The sequence below is a fragment of the Glossina fuscipes genome, unplaced genomic scaffold (assembly GCF_014805625.2).
Source record: "Glossina fuscipes isolate IAEA_lab_2018 unplaced genomic scaffold, Yale_Gfus_2 60, whole genome shotgun sequence".
Lineage (NCBI taxonomy): Eukaryota > Metazoa > Arthropoda > Insecta > Diptera > Glossinidae > Glossina > Glossina fuscipes.
Genome location: NW_023998432.1, coordinates 1,330,209 through 1,357,352, shown reverse-complemented (window position 1 = coordinate 1,357,352; position 27,144 = coordinate 1,330,209). Strand labels below are relative to the sequence as shown.

Below are 27,144 nucleotides of genomic sequence, written 5' to 3'. Positions count from 1 at the left end.
CATAATTTCCCCAAGTTCCAGGTATTTGATATCTAAATCAAACCGCGGATTGACTATTAAAGTTCTTATAGTTATCAGATTGTGTTCATATGTGAATCGACATCAGAACGGTGGACACATAAAAGTCAATTAAAAATAAAAAACAAAAATGTTTATAATCGTGTCATTTTTAAGTGCTATAATTATTTTAATAATAACCTTCTACGTTTATTTAACTTGGAACTTTCATTATTGGAGGGAGCGAAATGTGCCGGGACCAAAGCCGAAACCTTTGTTTGGAACATTTCCTTCCACAATTACTGGTAAACGAAATTTTTTTTATGATGTGGATGAAATTTACAGGTAATAAACACATTTGATTAACGTACTTATAACAACAAATGAGTTGTTGTTTTTGAGAGTGGTATAAATTCATTTTTTCATGTGTCGAGATACTTAAGAACTTGTATTTGAATTAATTTACGAAAACTTAATCTGATATGTGTAACGCTGTATGTCTTTTAAGTTTTCAAATTTTATTATCAAATGATACTTATTAAAATTGTTTATAAAAACAAAAAGTCGAAAAATTATGTTCGTCCGCTACCGAGTCTTTCATATCTATCGGAATTATTCTAAAAAAGACCAAAAAAACAACGAAAAAAGTAAATTTTCATACTTTGCTCGGTATGGCTGATCTTCTTCTTTTTTTTTTTTTATTATGTTGTAGAATGAAAGTGGAAATATCCATCGTGTCTTCAAAAACCTATCTTCTGTTTATGTATATATATTTATAGATTGATTTGATGAACGTTATCTTTGCAATCTGATCTATCGATATGGGTATGAAATAAACGGATTTCGAATATATATATATATCTATATATATTTATGTAACGTTAATCAAACACGGCACGATATCTTCGATATTTAATTTAGAATTAAAGCACTGACATTGTCGCATTCTATTCTCTAAGCGTTTCTATTTGACACCTAATCAATTACACTACTCAGGAACAACGAATCCTCCAAATTAAACATTAATCTGATAATATATCTTCTTGTGCAGAATATACAGAATCGTTTTCAGCATTCCGTATTGTTGACTTTAATATCTGAGTAATAAGTAAAAAATGACAAAAGGTCGATATCTTCATTTTTGCGTTCAAAAGAATGTTTGTTACAGTCATAACAAAGGCGGACAGACAGACGGACATGTTCAAATCGGTTTAAATCTTGATGCCGCTCAAGCATATATACATTTTATGGGATCTCTGAAGCTTCTTTCTTGGTGTTGCAAAGTTTTGGCAAATGAACCTACTCCATATCTTTTTGTGATGGATATAAAAACCATTTTTTTAGCTCCGCGTAGAGTTATTCTACTTTCAAAGAAAAAAAAAAAAGAAGAATTTTGGCTATAGCATTTTATAACATCCATTGACACGTACGATTATAAATATTGAGACAAGCTGCTTGTTTATAACTCATTACAGTTTACCTCAGCTCATTTCATCTTTTTTTAAGTGCACCTATAGCACTTTCAAAACTAACAGCTAATAAATCGGGAAAATATTTTTACAGAAATTTTAAAGGAAAAACAAAATTTGTTGGAGTTTTTATGACCCGGAAGCCGTATCTGTTCGTGTTGGATCCGGAATTATGCAAAGAGATCTTAATAAATAAATTCAAACATTTTCAAATAAATCTGTCAACTCAGTGGGTAATATGTGCCAGTGATGGGCTTCAGCCCGATTTGGTTTAGATATTGTTTTACCCACCACATAGGTTGTTCTAATTTTTAAAATAACGCAGTGCTTTGCTAAAGATACATCCATTGAAACTCAATCCGTGAAGTTCAATCCGTAAAAGCTCTCGCTTTTCCAACAACCAAATCGATTATTTCATCAATCTGCATTGGTAAATAAAATTTGTTTTCTGTTTAGAGATGTCACAAAGGGGGACGATGTGATCAAAAAAGCTTGAAATTGTGTCAACAATTTTCATGATTCGCCGTCATTATTAACTTCTTCGAGGAATCTGAACTATCATCCCAAAGCAATCTGTCCAAAACATTGCCCTACACTGAAGAAAATAATAAACTAATATCTCGACCCGTAAAGAAACGAATGCACAGAGAGAGAGCGAAAACTCCATTAATAGTGGCAAGCTAATCAAATTGTTATTCGTATTTTGAACCTGTTTTATAAATTGGAAAAGTTAGTATAGGGGATTAAGTGGTGGGTATAACAAGCAGGTGTATTATTAATAATGGCTCGAAGCTAAACAAAATTTTGTGTATATCAAAAAGGTAAATGCTAAAAAAGACAAAATGGCGGGTTTAAATCCATTTAATACTTCATTTCATATATGGAAAGTAAAACGGGCTGAAATTGTACCGGGCCTATCATATAACAGGGTAAATGATTTATTCTTTTAAGATGAAATTGGTTTGATTTTAAAGCACTTCTCTCATTTTCCTTTAAGATAAAAGCTATGCATCCTATTATGAGCGCCAGCGCTAAAAAACTTGTAACACATTTAAACGACGAATACGTAAATGGTTGTCAAACCTTCGATGGGAAAGATATTTCCCTAAGATTCACTGTTGAAATAGTGGCCGGAATAGGTTGGGGTATAGAATCTGGAAGTTTTCAATCAACGACTAGCAACAAGAAAAAATCCATCTTTATTGAAATGTCTAAAAGAATGGTGTATCAGACATTACTCGGCTTCCGTTTCTTCTTCGTTAGTGGCATCTTTCCCTTTATAAAGTACATCTACGAGGAACGGTTTTTCCCTGAAGTAACAGATCGTTATTTTATGAAACTAACCGAGAAGGCCATAAAAATGCGTAATAGTATGGAAACTCAGAACAAATCTCAGGATTTCCTTCAATATCTGCTAGACTTGAAACATAAAAAGCAACTCACTAACGATGAGATTGTTGCTCATCAGTTGACAGTACATTACGATGGCTTCGAAACAGCGGCCATATCAATCTGTCATTGTTTATTACTGGTAGGAGATGATTGCTTACGATAATATTATTATTTTTTTTTTTTTTTAAATGTCATCAAAAATTGCAGCTCGCTCGTTATCCTTACACACAAAGAAAACTACGACGTGAAATTCAAGAATATATTGATCCAACAACAGGTGAATTGAAATATGATGATATGATGACAATGCCATATTTGGACCAGTGTATAGCCGGTAAGTCTTACATTTTTCTTTTTCTTTGCACAAACGCAACGCGAGTTTGCAACAGCTCTATTATATTATTACGCAAAAATATAACAGTCCCAAGTCCTTCGTTCTTAACCAATATTTACTTTGGATGTGAGTATAATTATTTAAAAAGAGTATAGCAAAAGTGTTAATAAGGGACTCTAGCAAATATTTTTATATACGCAAACGATCTGAACAAACTCATTAGATGAAAATAACGTTCTTTAGCTAATGCAACTGAAACTAAAAATTGTCTTTTATAAGACCCATCAACTGTAAAGATTGTAGAATTCAAACCTTTGAAATTAATTTATTTTACCTTTGAATTAGTTTTATTTAGTTTATTTGAAATTAGTTTATTTGCGTCTGCAGGTTAAGAAGTGTTTGCTTTTCACTTTTAATGAGACGGTTCAAAAACATATATAGCCTAGCGATCGTATAAATTATCTTTTAAATATTTTACTTCTAGAGCCGTTTTCTTCTTTTTTCTTGATGTCCTCTTAATATATCTATTTTAATAACTATCATACTTATGCAAGAATAAACAGATCTTCATTTTCAGACTCCATATCATTCTGCGATGTTGAAGATAATTTGAAATTGAAAGCAATGTTTCTGATATAATCAGTGAATTGGAGAAAATATTGAAGACTAGTTATACCGTAGGTCAATTTTTTTTTTTTTTTTTTTTTTGTTAAATGAAATATTAAATCACAAATCAATGATAGAGAAAACTATCTTTGCGGTTTACGAACCAGAAATGAGTTTTATATCAGTCCTTAACTCAGAATATCTCGCATCTCGTATGGCATTAAAGCCATAAAACAAAAGCACTGCTAAGTATCAAAAAATATTCAATTAAATGTCTTTTCTCGTATTTGCTATAGAAACGTTGCGCTTATATGCTCCTTTGCCATTTCTATCGAAAATCTGCACGGAAGCCTGTGAATTTCAAAATAATGACGGTGTGTTGGTTTCTTTAAAGCCGGGCGACGTTTGCTTTATTTCCATGCAATCATTTCAAAGCGACGAGGAGTACTTCCCCCAACCAGATACCTTTATGCCTGAACGTTTCGATGAAGCGAATGGTGGTACAAAAAAATATAAAGATATGGGTGTCTTTTTACCATTTGGCGATGGTCCAAGGATATGTATAGGTAGCTTAACTTATACAAAAACAGAAAATTGAGGTAAACAAGGAAAACTCTGCTTTTCATTTCAGGTATAAATTTTGTTTTAGCTGAAATCAAAACTGCCATTGTGGAGATAATTAAACACTTTGAATTGACAGTTAATGAGCGTACGCGTAACGATAATTATCGTGAGACGCACGGCTTCATGACTGGTCTAGAAGGTGGCGTACACCTAGATATGAAACCATTAAAGTAATTAATATCATAAAACATCATACTTTTAAAAAAAATTATATATTAGAAAATAAATTATGTTATTAATAATTGACATACCGCGCGTTGAAGGATTTAAACAGCAAACACTTAACTGACAATATACGGAACTTCTCCTAAGCATGCCCATATTTAGTCCTTTGATTAGCAATTTACGTATGATATGAACTTCCTAACCTTATACACGCTAACTGTTCTGTTTATAGATAAAGAAAATCTACGAAATTCTAATAAAGTTATTATTCACAACAGCTTAAAGAAGACGATAGGTTGCTGGGTTAGCAGGTGTGGTTTTTATGGTTTATTTACTGATGGGCATACCATACCATAAATGCCAAACATGATGTTATATATTACATGGCAAAAGAGCACACAGCGAAAGAGTAAAATATTTTTACGGCACAACAACAACATTTAGCTGAGGATATTGCATACATTGTAAGTTAGGGAGTCAAAAAAAAATCTTTAGCAATGAAACACAAATGACCTCCTTACCTCTCCTACTGCGCCCCTCATGTCTGCAATGGTAAACCCGAAACGAGTATAGTAAACAAGAAATGAAATTTACATTTCGGTCGGAACATATTGTGGTCAGGAGTTTTTTGTCTGTTGATGGATACTTATATAGGGGGTAATTCAACAAACAGCATCTGTTGAAATTTTAAATAAAAATTAAAATAACTTTTTCTCTTTTTTTTAAATAGAAAATTTTTTTAACACGAAATGAATTTAAATTTCGAATATGATTTCATAATATGATTTCTTCTTATATTTACCAACAAATTACGAAAGTCCCATTGTAGGTACTTCGGATAGAACTCTTTCACAAATTACGATATCAAAATCAGAAATTGAACTACCTGGGGCTCCCAAAATGAAATAAGGCATTATGCTGTGTTTTTAACTGAGTTAATTCGGAAGGACAGCATCAGAAATGATTAAATTAGCTTGGAATGAAAATGCAGAAAGCTACGAAACGAAAGTGGTTTGCAAGATTTTGGCAATAAATTTTGAAAGCCTTGAAAACGATGAAAATTCGCTCAAGTTCATCTGTGGTTAGCAAACGTAACCTAGGAAGTGATTTTCAGTTTAAGCTCCAAAGTTTTATCGCACCCGCCACTTTCTCCAGACATGTTTCCTCCATGTCGATCCTCAAATCGATGCAAACGTATTTAATAAATCAGCAACTCTGCAAAGTTGAAGATAAAAAATCGGTCTATGACTATTTCACTTCGGAGCCATAATGTTTCTACCGCGACGGCATCCATATGTTACCTGATAAATGGCAAAAGATCTTAAATAATGACGCTGCATATTTCGATTATTAAGCTTTTTAGCACATTCTTTTTAGTACATTCTAGATGCAGTTAAATTTGATCAAAAACCTACATAACTCGACTTTTGCATTTTTGCGATAAGCTGGCCACGTCTGGTAAGGTACAACTGACAGATCTATTTCGGCAACTCAAATAGGCAATAACAGATGGCGTAGAACGTGACAGCTTTATAAAGCTCTGCTCGCTTTTGAACAAATCTTATAAATTATACTCTCCCTGCTAGCAAGTTTTAACCGTTTCTTATTAATAACTATCTCTTGCTTAAGTGTTGACAGAGGAAGTCTGAGATTAATTTACCAGCTGGAGTGTGCGATCACTAATGTGCCCTGCTTTTGGCTACAATCGCCCTAATTATCAGATACTATGCTCGTCTCAATGACGACGTCTTCTTCATACTTCATCAGCCACTGGGGAGATGAACTATGCTTTGATAAGAAGCATAGATGTGTCGAAACTCTCACCTCCCAGCGGTGATCCCCGGGACGGCTAAGAAGAGTTTAAGGTTTTGGGCTGCTAACTCGGCGACGAGTTTCTGATAGATGGTGGAGGGGTTGGCTGGAAGAAGAGCTCTTACTCAATAAGCTAGTTACTACCGAGGAAATATACTGAATGGTTTGAAGTACAATGAAGGTAGTAATCTAGCGAGTGCATGGTAGAGTGCATTGGATTGTCTGCCATGTCCAGTGCAATACCCGAGACCTATATATCTTGAAGAAAAGTAGTTCATTGGTGTTAGCTACCAGGAAAGTATGGAGGATCCGAAGCAAGTACGGTTGTTTTTTTAACAAACGCCCAAAGTATGCCATAAGGCTTTGCAAAATAAACTGGGAGCCACGAGGGTCAGGAAGCTCGCTCACTAAGCCACGTATGCCTGCGGGTATATGATGGACTTGTTCTTAAGTCGTAACAAATAAATAAATTAATTACACTATTTATGCAAAAAGGAATTGACGGACGGCTTTCCCTTTGGCCGAATAAAAGAAAATGTCTGGTAAATTAATTAATACATGCAAAAAGGAATTGACGGACGGCTTTCCCTTTGGCCGAATGAAAGAAAATGTCTGGTAAATTAATTAATACATGCAGAAATGGAAAAGGGATATGACGAATAAGTTCTCCCCTTTTACCTATTTTTACTTTTGAACACATGTCATGGATGCCTGCGGGTAAAGGTGGTAATTGATCAACAAGCACAGTGGAAGCCTTATGGCGGAAGCAGTCAGTTGATCAATTGGTGAGTCCTGACTACTGGGTGCGGCCCTTCGGGGAGTACTCGTGGTGGTTGTGGTTGGCGAGTTCCTAGCTAAAATGGAACAATTGAGTGCAGCTAGGCCTCGCCATTCACCAGAGTGGGGTTTATTGTTCCATACACAATAAACTATTCTGGACTCTGGTGCTGTTTAGGCCCCTACTCTGTGGGGATTGTCTAACTCGCCAGGGGGCGTAGTACGCTTAAAAAGTGGTTTGGGCCACCGTGGGGTTAAGCCGTACAGGCAGGAACCCACGTTAAACCCTTGCCACAAATTCATCAGCCACTATCAATTGCCGTAATGTGTGTTGTGGCTATTAGGCTGCATTAGAGATTCGCCAATGGATATTTCGAGTTCCGTACAAAATTTGCAATTTCAAATAAGATTTTTGTAAATCACCGTTAACACTGCCCGACAATGTTCTTCTCAAATCGTTCCTTATACGACATTGCTTGTACATCGCACGGTGAAATAATATTTAACGCATCTAATTTTAGGTGGAACCCATAATGTATAGAACCAGTGACAGAGTGAAAAATGGGCAATTTTAGCTAATTGTATTTCAACTTTGAAAATTATTTACATTTAAATAAAATATAAATTATTTCTTTTTTCAAAAATTACCTAAGAAAGCAAAAGAAATTAAATCATTTAAAAACAAATCTATTGACACCAATCACGTATATTTGACAAAACCTCTAATCTGTAGGGAAAGTAAGGGCGTGGGTTCATTTCATGTAATTTAGATCAAAGAAAGAGAATTACGTTTACAAATGTAGTTGCACGTACAATGAAGAACATGCCGATGAATACCGTTTTCCAAATATTATAATTTTGGTAAATATTCTTTTATCAAATCTCCTATCGATACTTACTATAGATTACCAACTTTACTTTGGGTTTGATCTGGACATTTTTTTCCTATTCGAGCTTACCGCCAATTCGCGAATTCACATGCTAAGAACATAAATCGATTGATTTGTTACTTCAATGTTTTGAGCATAAAAATTGCAAAAACAAAGAGCTGAACGAATGGACGAAATTAGAAGAGAAAAAACTTAAAATTTGAAATTGACTGAGTCCTTTTATTCTGCGGCATCTGAAGTGTGTTTTTTGTTTTTTGCCAATCGAACGAAGATATTAGTTTACCTTAAGCTTGTACCGGTGGTGGTGAATATAACGATAGTGCAATTAAGAGCAGTGCATGTTAAGTGCATATAAATTTTGTATCGATTTTGTTAAACAAGCAGCAAACATAATTTTATTAACAACCAAGCATTTCAACCCACTGGCTAACCAACTAACTACACAACAAGGCATGACACCATAGTTCCGGTCAGCCTTTTCCTTGTGGCAAGAAAGCGATCATATATCTTTTGATTCTCCAACCCGACATTGAATATATGCTAGTGTATGTGTGTGTGTGTGTGTGTGTGTGTATGTTTGTATGTATATATATATATATATATATATATATATAGGTGTGTGTATACGTATATATACGCATAAATATATGTACGTAGACATACGTATAAATATATGTGTAAATATAAAAATATATATACGTGTACATATATACGTATTAGCTTGAACGCCTTCTTACAATAATCGGTCAATAATTAACATACATACACTTATGTGCGCGCACGCAGACTCACTTGTTACTTTTACAAAAAAAGTAAAAAGCATATTACAACACCTTCCAACCTTTTAGCACCACCCCCATAACAACACGCAATCCTTTAGCAAGAACTCAATAAGCATAGATTTCGCAGTTTTCGTGAATAGTTTTTTTGATTGCTATTGTGCTATAGCCGTTGTGGCTTCTTCTGCAATGTTTCTGCTTGAAACACGCAACATTCATGTAACTGTGCGCACGATAATTTTTTGGTTTTTTGGTTTCTTTTTTCCTTTTTTATTTTTACTAAGGCAACAGTTCAATTGGTCAGTGGGTGTATTTTCGATTTTATTTTGTTTTCGTTTTTCTTTCATTCGATTAAAATCTTTGCGAACACCAAAGTTGTTGGATAAAAAAATATGTTCAATTAATGTTGAAAAATTTTCGATTGAATTCGTTTGCAGAATGAAAATTGTTTTCTTCAATTGAAATTCGAGAGTTTTAACAACAAGAACAGCAAAAATATTTCATTTGATTCGATCGTATTTTATAAACCGCATAAATCGATCAAAATTTAATAAAACTGTCAATGGTGTCGAATATGAGTATAAATGCTAAAATGTACAAAAAAAATAATGCGGATACGTTGACTTTGGTATAAGAGGAGGTTGCACACGCACATTTCCCTTAGATTTCTTCTTTTTCATTTTTTTTTCTTAACATATTGAATTTCATTATAATAACCATTCCTCTAAAATATATTTTTGCAGTTTTTATGAAAGGCATATCTATAGCCCCTCCACTGCACTCCACTCTTGATATACCATTGAAATGTTCTACTCTGTTTAATGATTTCCATGCTTGATAGACTTGCCGTGCTATAATACTTTATAATGATGCATTGAATTCTGTCACAGCCTGCCGCCAACAATTGCAAGCGTTAATGGAATAAATGTGTTAACTGCAAATTCCTCTTTACGGTCTCTGAAGTAGAGTAATAAAGAGACAAAAATTAAATTAAAGATAAACGTCTCAAAAAGAAAATTGAAGTACATTAAGAAAGTATAGCAAAGCAAAAATAATTTTCAACTTCTTAACCAAGTTCAATTTAAGATATTTTCATAGACAGCATCGAAACATGTATACGTGTGTATAAATTTTTAGTATACCCTAATGTACCTCTAATATTAATTCTTAGTAATCACACGAAATTGAGTTAATTTGCTAAGAACCGGTCGTCAAATTCATAGCGCTTGGCATTATTAAAAGCCCATAAATTGCCCCCCAGTAAACTAAAACCCAGTACACGCTTTGATTTTATGTGAGTTCACCTAAGCACAATTAGATTTGAAAAGTAGAAACATAACTAATTTTAATACTAAATTTCTTATTGAAATGACATATTAAAAATTCCAGCATTTCCTTTAAGCCCTTGCAATGGTTCAGTTGCTTGAAGTTTTTTCGTAGAATTTTAATAAAATTTGGATTGTCCATAAATATACATTTATCGCCCACGAAATGCGCAGAAAATGTTATCTATATTATAGCGTCATCGTAAACTTTACCATAAATGGTTAATTTTTTATCGCTTTTGATTTACAATCCTATACCGTTAAACTTCACCATTTTGGGAATGTTTCGAGTTTAATGCATTGCTCTCTCAGCGTAAATTCGCATATAAAACCAATTTTTAGAATCAGTTGCTGTCACAAACCCGTGACATGGATTTTCGACGTAAATTGCTTTCTCAAAATGGTTTAAGCGCCCGTCCATCTTGACAATGTCATCGCTAGATGTCATTATTGCTGGACCGCTATGCGAATATCGTTCGTACTTTTTGTAATTGGGCAACTGCAGCAAACAACGTCTTGAGCAGAGAAATTTCTAACCTACACATAACATTTATCTCCCTCTTGGCCGCAAGCAAAGCAGATTCTTTTATGGGTCTATGCATTATTTGGCTTCTTTTCCAAAAAAAAAAAAAAAAAAATTCTTTTTATGCAACGCAGTTTTGTACAAAGTCCGTACGCCTTGAGTCGGTCATAACTTACTTCTGACTGCAAGAAGTCCAACATTTACTCGAAATAACGCCACCAACCAATTGTTCACGGCTTTTCTTCGTAATCAGCTACGTCCCAATTTCGTAAGCAAATGTCTTTAGCAGTTCAAATCAGACGGTATGTAGGGGTACAGCATGGTTCTGAATACTGCAAACGGAATGACACAGTTAGTATAATTACGTAACCTCTGTATAGATGAAAAAATTTTAACCTCAATAGTAAGTCATAAGAACTTTTGTCGTTTTTTATAATGTAATGTAATCTAAAGGTATAGATAGCTTCTTCATCGAAGTCGAAACAGAATTCAGACATTTTTGAATAAATAACGAACAGTTAAATGACTTCAAATAAGCTCAACAACTATTTTCAGTTAATTGTATTCTTCGCATCACTTTAGCAGGAGCAATATTTCCTGCAAATATGTGAGATTAAATGACAATATAATTGATATAAAAGTACCTGTATTTGTTCGTATGAGTATGTTTTCTATGCCAAATAAGTTTCCTTTGCAAGTCACTGCATAAGGAATTCCTTGACAATGGCATTGAATATTTTATGGCGTCACCGCTTACCGTAAACCACACAATTTGTAATAAAGTGAAATTCAAGTGGAAGAATATATGCGCAAGCTTACAAAATTTTATTAAAGAAAGCGGTAACGGTAGTCGAATTGAAAAAAAAGATACACTCACGCTCAACACTAGAGATAGAAAAAATTTAAAATAAATAAGATGCTGAATACAGTGAGTCTTATTAATATTCAGTTTTTTCGTTCGTCAAAAAGTAAACGCTTGTTAAACCTACTCGATTGTCAAAACATAAAATTTTTTTTTATTATTTTTTACTACTATTACATATACATATTAAATAAATTCAACCACTTCAAAAACATAGCGTCATTAATATTGGATTTTTTCATATAAGGAACGATACGAAGAAAAAAACAGAATATTATCAAAAATTAATGCTTGCTGGGGCATCCCCTTTGTTTAATAATGTCATTTAAATGTTTTGATATATTTTGTACAATTTATGGAGGAATCAGGGATCTTACCCCATGCCTCTTATAGTCTGTTTTTCAGGTCCTGGACGGGTTTGAGTGTTTTCGCCTACATTTAATTTAAAAACTATTTAAGTTCCAAGGGAAAATATAGGAGGTGTACGACTTTTTTGATCCCGAGTATATATTTAACAGTTTTAAAGTGCATTTCAACCCATATAAATATCATACAGTCAAACAATACAGACATCATAAACGTAACCGTAGATAAAAAAATTCGTAAAACTTTAAATATGATAACACCATGGTTCAGCTGATCACCAACCAAGGCGAATAAAACCCTTAATTGCAGAGTGTTCAATTATTTAATAACCTTCGACTTTGTGGTGGAAGCACTCACGCCAAAGTCTGTCAAGTTACGGCTCCCAGTATATTGTTTGCACTAGCTTTGGGTAGGATCGATATTACCATAATTTGCTTTTCAGTAATTTGTATTGAGTATTCGGATATGCCTGGACACTCGTTGCGGAACTTTGAAGTATATTTCAGATATCAAGTACTCGGAGCCAAATATGGCATAGAAAAGCTTATGAGCAAGAGAAATAACGTCTGCATTCAATACTGGGCAAGATTATAAGCGCTAAAGGATTTCTATTTTGTGGAAAGCGGATGTTCAGAACTTCCTATTCCTTAGAATTAGCGCAACACATTGTCTGCCGAAGCAATGATAGCACACCATGGGATCTAAACGCAGGATAAAGTGCTTCCTATATAATCGAAAGTGTGGAAATATGTTGAAAACGTTAACTACATGGTGCATATTTGGTAAATAGTTTTTTTCTAATCAAATTATTTATTATACTTTGTCTTTTTTCATTTCTAACGATGAATTAGGCCTTATTATCATATAAAAGCTTACTTTTTATGCGAATCCTTGTACGAAAAGAGATCTAAAAAATAAACCTGTGTTGCTTAGGCCTAGCTCACTAAATTCATATGTCAAATCGTTATCTAACGTGAACAAATGAAACCATTGTAGGTGGATAAGATCGATCAGCATATACCTTACATCAATACACTTTTTCATTTAGTTTTAGAATGAAATAAAAAAGATTGTACTTTGTCGCCGTGTACAAGTTTATTTTTCTTATACAAGAGGGGCCCCAAAATGTAGCCTGATACGGTCCAAAGTTGGCAAAACTAGTTTTTTTTTTTCTAAAAGATAGTATTATTTTTCACCTATTTTCATCATAAAGAACAATAAATTAGGCTTTGTCAACATATAAAGTGTCAGTACCTTCATATACGATGCGATCTGAAAAATAAACCAATGTGATCCACATTTTCTACAACTAATTTTTATATCAAATTGCTTTATGGAACAATTTTCATTCTAAAATATTTGTCATATAAGGCGTTCTTTCCACGAAAATCCCTTATAGAGAATAGGATTCAAAAGCTGAACTTAAAGTGGATAAAGGCATAACATAACGGTTACAGTTTTAGTTGCTGCAGACGCCCGTCTTTGCCCAAGATGTTACGGCCACTTTTCAATTCAACTATCCAAAACTTCTCGCAAAAGTCCTGCTTTTCAAAACATATACTTAAAAGCAGCCGGACGTTTAATTTTTGATATTCAGAAAAATGTTGAAATCGAATCGCTCAAGCAATTCTAATTGCGCGTCCAAATAATCGAAATTGTGGTGAGTAGTTATCAAGGCACGCGCAAACTTTCCTTAACAGAACCATCTGTTATTGTTATGTTCACTTCGAAAATTGTCAATGAATCTACGTCAAGACCGTAAACTCTGGACACGTATAAAATAAGTGAATATCATCCTTTTCAACTGCAAAATTTATCTATTGGCTTATGTAAAAGATATAATTTAAACTCACAATAAATGATCACAATCGATTTTTGCTTAATTTTACTTTTAAATGAAGAACTTAGAACTGGAAATGCATGGCTTCGACCTGCTTAACGCTGCGCCTCGCTGTGTTTTTGTACAACTAACGGAGTCTGATAACTATGTAATTTAAAGTAATTAACCTCAAAGTTTGTACTCTTTCGTCCCTCCAGTAATTTCTAATATTCATTAATTATAATATAGACGGGAATTATATCTTAAGATAATAAATTCAAAGAGTGGAAATCAATAAAATTTATTGTTAATGAATGGAAAAAAAGTATACGTGATACATTAAATATTTTAATTTACTTTTTTAATTAACTCTAATTCAATTTCTGTTCCTCGTTCCATATCGCAACGCTTTACTTTAATATTAATCAACTTAATTTACAACTCCCATCTCTTTAATGGCATTTATTTATTCTGTATGGCAATCCTTTCTTAAATTGTAGGCAATTTTTGTATTTGCAACATGAAATGAAATTAGTTTGGCTGGCAGGCAATGGCCCTGAGCCAGGGCCGAGAAGGATAAACATTACAAAATGAAAATGAAATGAGAAATATCAAAAAAAAAAAAAAAAAAAAAATATCAAAAAAAAAAAAGTCAACAACAGCAAAACAGAAAAATAAAAGGGCAACAACAACAAAGCTTGTGGCAAATTAATTTAATTTTGTAAAGTGCCGCAACAGCTGCAAAAACAATAAGTGCAACCATACACTCAAACTAAGGCACATGTAGTGTTTACCCCCATTTCACAAGCCACTGCACAATTTTAATCGTTTGTAAGGACGAGAGAAAAAGTATTTACAATGCATTCTTCTTCTACCCTTATATTATTATTACCGATTTTTGCCAGATTTTCTTTTAATTTACTTCATTCATATATGAAATCCATACAGATTGGTTGACACTTGGACTTAAACCAGTTACTAAAGCAGTTTTCTTTTCTTTTTTTTTTTCGAAGAATACAGAACATACGACGAGAGCTTATGCAATTGCTTGTATTAACGAACTGTTCTGGTTATATTTAAACCAAAGTATTCCTCTGGGGAACATATCCGGCTATGACAATACTAAAGATTAGCTTTTGCATTTCATTTTAACATTTATAGCATAAAGGAAAGAAACAAAAAACAAAAACAAAAAAGGAAAAAGGAAAAATAAATAAACAAAAAAATTCATTTGTAAGCTGTTTTATGACCATTTATTTGAGCGCAACTATAATGGCTCATGAGTGGTTATATAATCGGCCACCCTCAGCATAAATTCTCTGATGGGTAGCGGGTAGTATTTGAATTTTTCAAGCTTATAACTGAATATGTTTGCAATTTACCACTTGATTTTGTTCATCACATTTTTTCAAAATCTCACCCTTCCTCCTGCGTCTTCTCGGTAGCTGCCAGCATTAAATTTCAATGGCGTTCATTCATCATTTACGCATATATTGATGGCGTTTCATTGGTGATGTATGAGTTTTGAATTTTATAGAGAATCCAATAACTCTACTTCAGTGCTAACAAAAACTCCATAAATGCCTAAAAGAGGCATCATTTCCGATATAACAGATTACGTTTTATTGTTTTTACTTTATCTCCTTTTTTTCCAATTTTCGTAAGAAAATAAAGTCATTGTATATAAAATTGAGTTTTTGTTTTTTTTGTTTTTTCTTTTTTTTTCAAAATTTCACGCTAGAATACTTAAAGATAATTTAAATTATATCTTATGATTTAGTAGCTCTTGAAATGTGATATTCGATTCCTTTAGACTTATCTAATCTTATGTGGATTAAAGTGTTGGAATGAACGGTTCCCTATTACACTTGTGATGCCGTGATCTAAACGATCTGAGGTTGCGCTAAAATAATTGACACAAAATTTTCAGCCAAGATTATTGATTTATTTTTTAATAACTTCCAAGAAGAAACAGAGGAAATTAACTTTACCAGACTTTGTGATCCTTGCGTGAAAGAGTGAACTTTGATGGCACGTTTTTTGCGTTTTATGCGTTTTTTTAAAAGTAAAACCAGTGTTGTAAATCAAAATATTCCTCTCTAACGAATATAGCCCGATTCCACTTAATAACTGTCAAAAGATATATTTACACCAATGACGACTAGCTACTAATATCAAACTTTAAATTAATCTTTAAATTATTGTTTCCGGTCGAATGATTACTCTAAAAGCCATGATGACCTAGGCGCAAGTAGCTTTGTAGGAAATAACATGACTTATCGCATACTGCACTCGTGCATTCGTTGCTCGTGGGAGCAACTCATAATACACTATACCAACAAGAGATCATCAAATGCAAAAGTCTATCCAAATCGTCTTTATCGTGCGTGTAAATATTTCTTTTTGTCTGTACCATTGAACTTTCGAATGCCATAATACAAGCATTATTCATAGCTTAGTAGCAGCAGGATAATGGTTCCGGTATACAATGTTTTTTTGGCACCAAAACCGACTTACTCAAAACTGCCATTGCGAAACGACATTGTACGCACTTATATAAAACGCAACTTAAGTCTAACGTTAACTCTTCAGCATAAAAATGGTTAACTGGTAACGCCCTTTACCGGAAACGCTTCTCGTTTCCTTTTAAATTTTTGAGTGCAAGATGTAGCCTTGCCCTTCATATTTATCTTTATAAGGAACCAATGGGCTTAGTAACTGTAAATGAAGTAATTACACGAACCAACAAATGTGTTTCCTTTATTATGTTTTATATCCACTATCGAAGGATGGAAGCATCTTGGTCTTGTCAAAACGTTTGCAATATCCCCACAAAGTGCGCACATTTTTAATCGGTATCAAACCTTGAACAGATTTAAGCATATTCACCTGTTTGTCTGGCTGTGTGCTCGTCTGTGTAATACCTGTCACAAATATTCTCCTGGTAGCATATATAAAGTTATCGACTTCAAATTTGGCAGGAACATTCAAAGTTTTTCTCCGTAGGTGCGCTTGTGAACCTGAGCAAATATGGGGAAAATTGATCACGCCTACCTGATATTATAGTGTATCAAAATTATAATTTTTTTTTTTTTGGCAATACCTTGATAAAGCGCAGAAACAAGCTTCAAAATCCCTACAACCCTCTCGTTCGCAAAAATTAACGTAGCGCCCGTAAACTTGCAAGAGAATTTGAAAAAGATACAAAATTTCCAAAAACGTACACGTACACGTCTGTATAACAGGAGCTGTTAGCACCTTTTTTTCGTGTTTTCCGTTTTGTTACTCATAAAGTACAACAAATACATGATATAAACTTACAGTTGTATTCCGGAAATAGGAAAAATCAGCCGCGTCCATCCAATGTTATAGAATATGAAAATTTAGTTCTTTTCGATCGAATATAATTTTCTTGCTACCTTTTTTTTTACATTTAATTCTCAATTTTGGGAATATTTTGCTATTGATCTCACTTTAATATTGAAAGAAATGAGAATGATCTCAAATTCCGACTAGCCGCGGACCTTAATTTCTTGTCGTGATTCACTCTAATCTCATTACAATATAAAACTGTACATACACATACATAACATAGTTTAATAGACAACACTTTTGATATGCAATTATCTTCTATTAATTTTCATTGTGTCCGTTACATACACATTCCAGTTATTATCAAGAAAATTATCTGATACAATTTAATTACTTTCCGATTTGTGATGTTGTCAGAAAATTGTGTACACTTTTCTCACTTTACCGACACGCTTATATATCTGCACACTTGCATATACACGGAGAGAGAGATAGAGAGAGAGAGAGAGAGAGAGAGAGAGAGAGAGAGAGAAAGGAAGAGAAACACGCACTCACACACGCATTCAAACACACATGATTCGATTGTATTTCATAACCGGTGTCAAAGAGTTGACAAAAAAGGGGAGCAGAATAAGAAAAATAAAAGAGGAACAAAAAAGAAATTATAAGTGCAACATAAATAGTATACAATGACACTTGATACAAATTAGTCAAAGTTAATTATTGGACAAAACCAACATGACAACTTCGACGGAGAATAAGGCAGACAAGACCGAACCACAGCAGACAGACGGGCGAACAGATTGATAACCACAAATCGACCCAAAATAAGTAAAAAGCAGCAATAATTGCCACCATCACCATCGCCACTACAAGCTTATAGCTCAATGCACTCTAATACTAATAATGCATAGCAACATACAAACATCTATGTCAAAAGTCGAAAGGATATGAAAAGCAAATTGAGAGTGAATAACACAAAAAAAAAAAATTAAAAATGAAAAATGTATGTAAGTTTAAGGTCATGAGCAACAACAACAAAAAATAATGACAGCAACGGATGACTTTTGGTATCCCTTTGTATACATCATTCATTCATACTGACACCAAATTTACTTTAGGTGTAATTTTTTCTCTCATGCACTTGAACAGATATCCCACACTGTTACAGAACGATATCTTTCTACTACATATTCACATGCGGTTGAAGGTTTTTTCGTCGGTCTGCAATGTGATGGCGTGCCATTTTTATTTTTTCAATAATAAGAATAGACAGAAGAACGTGAATCTGAGAGACCCGCTGATTGAAAATGTTTGTGTTTTTCTTTTCTATTCTCTTGTGTTCTTGTTTTTTTTTTTTTTTTTTCAATTCCTTTTTCATTCCGTTTGTTGCAGTAAAATTTTGTGTAGGATTTTTTCCTTTCTTTTTTGTTTTTCTTTTCCTTTTACATGAAATGTGTTTTTCATTTCAAACAGATAATCGTGTCTCGGTATATAATGCATACACATGTGTAACTGACATAGGTCTTGTTGTAAGTTTGAATTAAAAGATGTTCTTGTTGCTGTTACAGATTCAATATTGTATTTGACATTTGTAAACGTCACTTTGTTGTCAGCAGTTGTAATATTGCCGAATATGTCAAAGTTGTTGCCGTTATTGCCTTCGTTCCCACATAGGTGTGTACAACTTCATTAGGGCAGTATATTCATAAGCCATATGGGATGGAATATTAAATCGTTATTCCAGGTGTAAAGTTCAAAAAAGCGATTGTGAAATCATTGAACCGCCTCTATCAACATGTTATGTTGATTTATTAAAATTAGGAATACATATGGAAGAATTTTTGATAGAACTGTATGCCTAGACACGCCTTATTTCCAAAGGATTATTTAATTCATTTTACAAGCTCTCTTAATAAAGGAAATATATTAAAAACTGCAGCTTTTCTTTTTTGGACACATTCTATCTAATTAACCAAAGCTGAATTTTCATATTCTGGAGGACCAATAGACAAAAAATAGTGCCAAAGTGCCTTAAATATTTACCTGATAGATAGATAAGAAAAAAATGAGTGAAGCTTTATATTGCAGTCAGAAAAATTGCGCTTTTCAACTCTGCTTAAGTTAAATGTGGAGAGGCGAAATGTGGGTTCATTAATAAGTTTCTGTGATTTTTCTTATATCCATGAAATGAAGTTCTTCAAATCTAAAAAAAAACATCTTTTGGTTGAAAACCGAGCAGACAGCAAGCTCAAACTTTACTTCTTGTGAAATTTAACAGATCGTGTTCACGTCATTGCATGATAGACTAAAATATTTAATACTTTGACTAATTGTTCTTATATCGCCGATAGCCGATGCCTATTCATCGTTGACACCGTCAGTTTTAGATTTTGATATAAAAAAGTAGATAGAATTGTTTTTCTTTAACTCAATTCCATCTCTTGTATACATATACACCCAACTCTTTTTTTACATGGTAGATGCATCCCCTAGGAATCCAAGCAAAAAATGTAAAAAAATACATGAGGCATATGGTAAACATGGAAATATATTCTATAACTTTGAAAAATCGTATAAGATGGAAAACCTCTAAATATATTCAAAAGACCGTGCAAAAAAAGTAATAATGGAATCCCTATTACATATTTAAAAAACACATTTCACAACATTCACATTATATCACACACACGATATCAAAATTAAAAAATAACTTACGACTAAAAATAAAAATTTTTTCTAATAAAAAATTCATTTAAATTTCAAGCTCTCGCGAATTAAATCAACAGTTGCAAAGTAAGTCAAATTTACCTTCGATTGTTGCTGAATAAATAAGTTTCTGTAAGACTTCGTCAAAATTAGAATTCAATGAAATAATTAATTAATTAACATTATTGTAATTTTACAATTCACTTAATTGATTAATTATTTAATTAATTATTTAATAAATTTTAAGTTTACTGATTCCTCCTATCCTCTGAATATCCAATTCCATTTCCTTTCTTCCGTTTTAACAATTGGTAATTAATTTTTCAATTAATTGATTTTTTTTAATTAATTATTTAACTAATTATTTAATGAACTTTAAATTTACTGATGTTGCTCCGTATTAAACAATTAATTAATTAACTAATTAATATTTGTAACTGTAATTATTTCTCTTTTGAAAGATTTTAAAGAATTTTTACTGTTTTTTTTTTAATTTTTATTTTTTGTGATCAGTTTTCTATCCCTGTATTCTTCTCTCTATTGCCTATTGTCTATATACCTGCGAAAAATGTTTATCAAATAATTCAAAATTAATGAGAATAATCTTTGCAATTATTAAAGAAATTTTAAAACTTAATTATTCAATGGTTTCAATGTCTTTACAAATTGTAATTAATTTTTTTAATGAATTATTTTATATTAATGAAAATTTATTCTTTATTTAATTAAACGAATTACCGTAAATATCTTTTTTTTTTCTTTTAAATATTTATTTTATTACTTTAAATTTCTTATGAATTTGTGTATGAATTATTATATTAATTAATGTATGATTTGATATTATAATTTTTTTATTTTAGAATATCCTCAAAAATTGTAATTATTTCTTTTAATTAAATGTAATTAAAAGATATTCAAGAATTTTTACTCTTTAAACGATTAAATGTTAATTGCCGAATGTCTTCAAAAATTATAATTATTTCTTTTAAGTAATTATAATTTAAAGATATTCATTCATTATTTTTTTTTAATTATTCCTCTTAATTAAACGTGTTGAATACCTTATTGATTGGTATATATCGATTAATATACGACTTTTCTTTTTATGTTTTTATTTTACTGAAAAACTAATGATAATTATTTTTCCAATTATTAAAGAAATTTTTCAACGTAATTATTTTCTCTAAATTATACGAAAACTTTGATTTATATGTGTACTTTGGTTGGTGAATACTTTGATTGATATGCAATGATCTGAATATCTTTAAAAATTGTAATTATATCTTTTAATGAATTATAATTAGAAGATATTCAAGAATTTTTACTCTATAAACGATTAAATATGAAATGCCGAAATATCTTTAAAAATTGTAATTATATCTTTTAATTAATTATAATTAGAAGATATTCAAGAATTTTTTTTTTTTACTCTTTAAACGATTAGAATTCAATGAAAACTTTGTTTTGGTATTCGTGTTAGTATAAACGGTGCGTGCTTTACTAAAAGTACGTTTTAAATGAATATATAAACTCCTATTAATGACTTTCATATATACTTGCTTCCTCATTTCTAACTTTTTTTTAATCTCAATTTATATCCAATGCAGATGAAGTAGTTTCAAAAAAAGTATTGGTCTGTAGTTTGCATATTTTCACATATGTAATAAATCGAATCATATTTTGAAGTTCTACAACTAGTGAAGAGTGAAATTACATTTATTGAATGAAAAATATATGAAAAATAAAACAACAAGAAAAAACGAACACATGTAGAAATTGATTAAAAGTTTTTTAATATTAACAAGAATGAAACTAATTCAGCATATTTATTCAGTGCATTTAATTCAAGCTTTTGTTTCAAAAGTTATGAACTTTTCTTATCTCTTTTCCTATACCTCTCACTTATCCCTTTTCCCTTTCTTTCTATCCTTATCTCTATTTCTTCTCTATGCTCTATTGAAATAAATCTGTGCAGTTTATTATTAAGTTTACTTTTGCTCAATATTGAATTGTTAAAGACTAACTTATTTACTTATCAAATGTATCGCTGTTGCGTGGAGAAGAAAAATGATTTCAGTTTTAATTTACTTAATATTATTGTCAATTTTGATAATTGCATCAGTTTATTGCTATTTAACATGGCATTTCGATTATTGGCGAAAACGAAATGTTAGAGGACCCCGACCGCAACTATTCAAAGGTACATTTCCTAAATCTTTTGCAGGACAATGCAGTTTAATTGAAGAATTACATGAAATTTACATGTGAGTTAACTAAAGATTAAAAATTTAAATCTATTAGAGTTGTTTTGAATTAAAGAAATTTTCCAACTTTTAAGTAAATATAAAACGTCTGAGCGTTGCGTGGGTGTTTTCTCACGACGTGTGCCTAAATTATTTATTTTGGATCCTATGTTAGCTGCCGAAATTTTAACAAATAATTTTACGAAATTCCGAGTTAATGAATCATCGAAATGGGTGAAAAAGCTAGAGAATAAATATATAAGAATTCATATTATAATTGAACTCCTTTGAATTACAGACATCTTCCCGGGTAGAACGACTGAGGGTTTGTAGCCCCTTTGTTACTTCAGGTGAAGAATGGAGGGCGAGAAGATCTGATTTAGCGCCAATCCTAAGCGTAAATCGTGTAAGTATTATAGAAGACAAAACTTCGAGTAAACTACATAAATTGAAAAAGGGCGATAATTGTGTGGTTTGCGAAAAGATTTCAAACAAAGCTATCGAGTAATTATGTTTTTACAGTCGTTAAAAATGTGATAACTTTGCGTTTTTTCTTTCGCAACGGCATCTCGCCATTACTATGATCGGAAGTAACCACAACATTAGTCAACTGGTAGTTTTACAACATTTACGAATGATTTGAAGCCATTCGAGTTATTCGCTTTTCGCTAGGAATTTCTCAAATGCTTAATCATATTCTTAAGCGATATGGCAGAGAATTGTGGTAATCATAAAATTTCGATACTGCAAATAATTTATATTTCATAAGTTTCGCAATGTTTATTGCTTCGCAAAAAATCAAGAAAATCTTTTTCTTGCGCACATGTGGATGTTGAACACAAAAACAAGTAAAAGCATACAAAAATAAATAGCCTACACCAACTAGGATAACACAGTTAGTCGATATCACGATTCAAAACAAAGAGTTATATAGTAAGCGATCCAAAAAATGGCAAGGCAAGCTTAGATAAACTCTGTTAAAAAATGATCTTAATCGATTATTTCATCATTTAAATATTATTATTCCCTCTCTTCAGTATAATAATATTTAACCAAATTATTGCCGAAATTAAGGCTAATTTTGAAAATGTAATCAAATGTGTTTTTGGCTGGCGTAGCAATAAAATTTGTCCATGATCAGGAATATATTTAGGGTATTTTTTAAATTATTTTTTACTTCAAATTATGGCATGTCATGTCATCGATTGCAAAAATTTTCTAAAACGTCATAGGTGAGTGACACATTGTTTTTTTTTTTCGAATTTTGGACTCAGAGGCTCTTTAACAATCTTTCCGCAAATACATTTACAGACGTTTCTTTACCAATTGAGCAAAGAAGAATAAGACACAAAGGGAAGAAAATGAACCAGACGCGAGCTTTTGATGAAATGAAAATAAAAGTGTTGCTTAGGAACCAGATGTCTTTACCTTAAATTAAATACAATGGATGTAAGTGGTTCCAACGACTCAATATGCTAAGCAACACAGTTGTAGAAGAGATTGAGGGAATGAAAACGTAGTTTATTGAGAACTCATCTTACTGGAAAAGATCTAATCTGGACCGTACGCCCCGGTTTTATAATAAGCTGCTATAATAAATAAAAAAACAAAAAAGTTAGCTGTTCAAATACTGATTGCGAGGCAATAAAGGAAAACGCAGTTTTTATGCTTCTGATATTTTTAAACTTTGATCGCTTCTGTAATATTTCTTGAAGCTAATCCATGTGGCGAACTGGTTTATTTGAAACAAAACCAATATTGCTTCCTCTTCACTTCATCTTTTTTTTTTTTTTTTTTTTTTTGAAAGCATTACATTTAAGTTCACTATTTCAAAAAACGTTTTCCTAAACGATTGGAATATAGGTAAATTATGTCATCTTTTCAGCTACGTTCGTATTATGTATCGATGTTAAAAAGCGCTGATCAATTGGTGTGTTTTATTGAGAGACAAGGTTACACGTACTTGAACGCAAAGGAGGTAAAAGAATTTTTAACAGCTTTCTAAAAGTGTTGTGTAAAATTTCTTCCAGTTAGCAAATCGTTTTACGATCCACGTTATGAGCAAATTTATATGGGGGATAGAAGAAAATATATTCGAAAATATACATGAAAAGTCGCCGTTGCATCGAATGGCAGACAATATGTTGAAACAGGCTTTAAAGTGTGTAAGCTCTTACGAAAAAACCATTAGCTGGAGAATTCTAAGGCCTATACGTTTCTTTCCGAAAGAAACCGATGACTTTTTTCAAAATGTAGTTAAAACATTAATGAATCAAAGGGAAAAAAGTTCAGAAAAACCTACCAACGATGTAATTGGTCATCTAGTTGCAATTAAGGACAAAAAATCTTTAAATGATGAGCAAATAGCCGGTAACACCACCACTCTTTTAATTGATGGTTTTGAAACTGTTGCAGTTGTTATAGCCCATTGTCTTATGTTGGTAAAGGCAACGAATTATTGAACTTTGAAGATTTTTATTTAATAAATTTTGATTTTAATAATCAAAGTTAGCTCGCAATGAAAGGGTTCAAACGAAGCTACGTGCCGAACTAAATGAGAATGAAATACCCTTAAGTTATGATGAGTTAATGAACTTGCGCTATTTAGATCAATGCATTCAAGAAACATTGCGTTTATTTCCTCCGTTAACTACTTTATTTAAACTATGCGCAGAATCGATTACCATAAAGGTTAACGAAAATGGAAAACATGTCAACCTTAATGCTGGAGATAGTGTATATATTTCATCGTATTCATTTCATCATGATGCTGATTATTTTGAAAATCCCGAAGATTTTTGGCCTGAACGTTTTAATGAAGAGTTAGGAGGAACAAAAAAGTTTCGAGAAATGGGTGTATTTCTTCCGTTCGGCGATGGACCCAGAATGTGTCCCGGTTAGTACCAATTTTATTTAATTAAAAAATCATTTCTCTTTCTAATATACTTACTCATACTTTTTTAGGCTTAAAATTGGGATTGAGTGAAATAAAAGTTGCCATTTTTAAATTAGTTAAAAACTTTATTATCACTCCAACAAAGAATACAAGAAGAGATAATCGCCTTGAAATTAATTCTTTTCTACTTTCGGTTAAAGACTGTATCGAACTAAATTTTCATAAAATTCCAAAGGACACGCAAACTCTCCCGTAAACAAAATTTATGATCACAATATATGGTTTATTATTATATTTCATGAAAATTTATTTTCTATTTATGTTATCTCTTACAATTTGATATGCATGTATATTGTCGATGTATTGAAACAAAATTGCAAAAATTACTCACAATGCAAACGAGAGGTATCGCCCTGTTTTTTATTTTACTTCCGTAGCATACAAAAATGATTACCGACGGTCGTAGAGATTTATCGAAATTAATTATAGCTATTTAAGGGAAAATTTTATATGTTCTTACAAAACTGATATGATTCGAGGAAAGTAGAAAAGATGACAGCGGGCGTATCATATTGTGGTTTACCGTAAGCAATTTATTTTTTAACACCTTCGAAAATTCAAGCATTAAAAAATAAGTTCTTGACACGTGCGACCCCATAATGTAGCAACAGCAAGTGATGAAAAAAAAAGAAAGGAAAAAATGAAGAAAGATTTTACGTTTCTACCACATAGTATATTACTCAAAATCAATTCATTTTATCATAAATTTAGAATCTATTAATTATACATCATGTTAAGCTGAGGTCGGCAGGGTACGATACTGATATTTCTCTTGTCTATCCATTTCATTTATCACGAAATAATGTGAAAACTAAATGATAACAAATAAAAAATATTAAGTATAGGTCGAATATAGCAATATCTAAACGACTGAATATGTATATCAGCGAACTGAGAAATTTGAAAACATATTATTATTATTATTATTAATTTCGCCAGAGAAATAAATTCTAAGACTAAACTTCTACAAGCACTAGCATCTAAGGCTATCGCATTTTATTAAAAACTCTACCGCACTTGTGATTCGAACCCATGACCATTGACTTGCTAGTCGAGATTCCTCGTCTTCGGCTACTCAGGCGAATAGGAAAACGTAAAGCGGAATAAAAGCAAGTTATTTTATTCCTAATAACAAAACAAAAAAAAAAAGCGTCTTAATTAAGGTACAAGCTATTTCTTATAACTTGAAATGAACCATTGATCGGATTGAGATTATTTCTTAATTTTATATTCAAGTCTCCATTTCGAACACACAAGTTAGAAGGATATTCGTAAGTCAATAGTATGCTCTCCATCATTCTCTATACCCGTGCAAAAGTGTTATACTATTAATCTGAGAAAGTAACGCAACGTAGCTATGATCTTTTCCGCATAATTAAATTTTCTTTCAATTCAACCTGATTTGCATACAACAACATTCAGAAAAATGTAACACCACACCTTTTTGGGATGCAATTCGGCTTTGGTTTCAAATTTCGCATTTTCATTTCGATGCTTTCTAATGCGTTTTTCGTTTTATCTTGGAGGATACACAACCCAATTTAGTTACGACTTAACTCAGCGAAAACTCATTAGCTTAACAAGGGACGAGACAGAGAAATGCCTTTATCATCTGTCATCTATTTCTGTGGTTTAAATGATTTCCTTCAGCCAAAGTAGTCGTTCGAGAACTTGCTCACTAAATTACTGATGATGGCCTCATCAAGAAAAATCATATAAATGATGATTTGAATATCAACTAACCCGATCGTTAATTGTCCGAACATACAGCAGCAGCGCAATCTGCATAAACGTTCTTAACTGGTTTTCTTGTACCGCCCGCTCCCTTTACGTTCTCTGCCATGAATATTACTAGCTCAGCACACAATTGCATCTGAATAAAATTTTTATTAAGAAATGTTTACTTATGAGGCATTTAAATAACCAACAGTTGATTGCACGTTTCCAAAAGATATATATATCTTTTTATAATTTATTAAAATCAAGAAGATACTATTTCAGCCACATAAGACAGCAAATAACACATTATCTTACTTACTTGAACATGCTTATATTCAAAGAATGGAAATTTAAATACCTGGATTTCTCTTTTCGATCCAAGAATATCTTCGACTTGTCATATATATATTAAAAAAAAAAAAAAAACACGTAAACAATCTCCTCAGATCGCTATCGCGAAATCAA

At 32.1% G+C, this 27,144-nt stretch overlaps 1 protein-coding gene across 1 annotated transcript; it reads left to right on the top strand.

Moving 5' to 3' along the window:
• The first annotated feature begins 84 nt into the window (after positions 1-84).
• LOC119637664 lies at positions 85-25,840 on the top strand. The gene is made up of 14 exons (XM_038033860.1): positions 85-342; positions 1,561-1,699; positions 2,288-2,395; positions 2,464-2,997; positions 3,066-3,192; positions 4,095-4,364; positions 4,430-4,592; positions 21,780-22,025; positions 22,100-22,238; positions 22,303-22,410; positions 23,890-23,982; positions 24,035-24,445; positions 24,513-24,900; positions 24,969-25,840. The coding sequence occupies exons 1-14, from the start codon at positions 149-151 to the stop codon at positions 25,154-25,156; spliced, it is 3,108 nt and encodes a 1,035-aa protein (XP_037889788.1). The 5' UTR covers positions 85-148; the 3' UTR covers positions 25,157-25,840.
• Positions 25,841-27,144: the final 1,304 nt, after the last annotated feature.

Coding starts and splice junctions, on each gene's coding strand:
- LOC119637664 (XM_038033860.1), top strand. CDS start 149: ATGTTTATAATCGTGTCATTTTTAAGTGCTATAATTATTTTAATAATA. Junction 4,593..21,779: donor CTAGATATGAAACCATTAAA/GTAATTAATATC, acceptor GAATTGTTAAAG/ACTAACTTATTTACTTATCA. Junction 22,411..23,889: donor CAATCCTAAGCGTAAATCGT/GTAAGTATTATA, acceptor TCATCTTTTCAG/CTACGTTCGTATTATGTATC.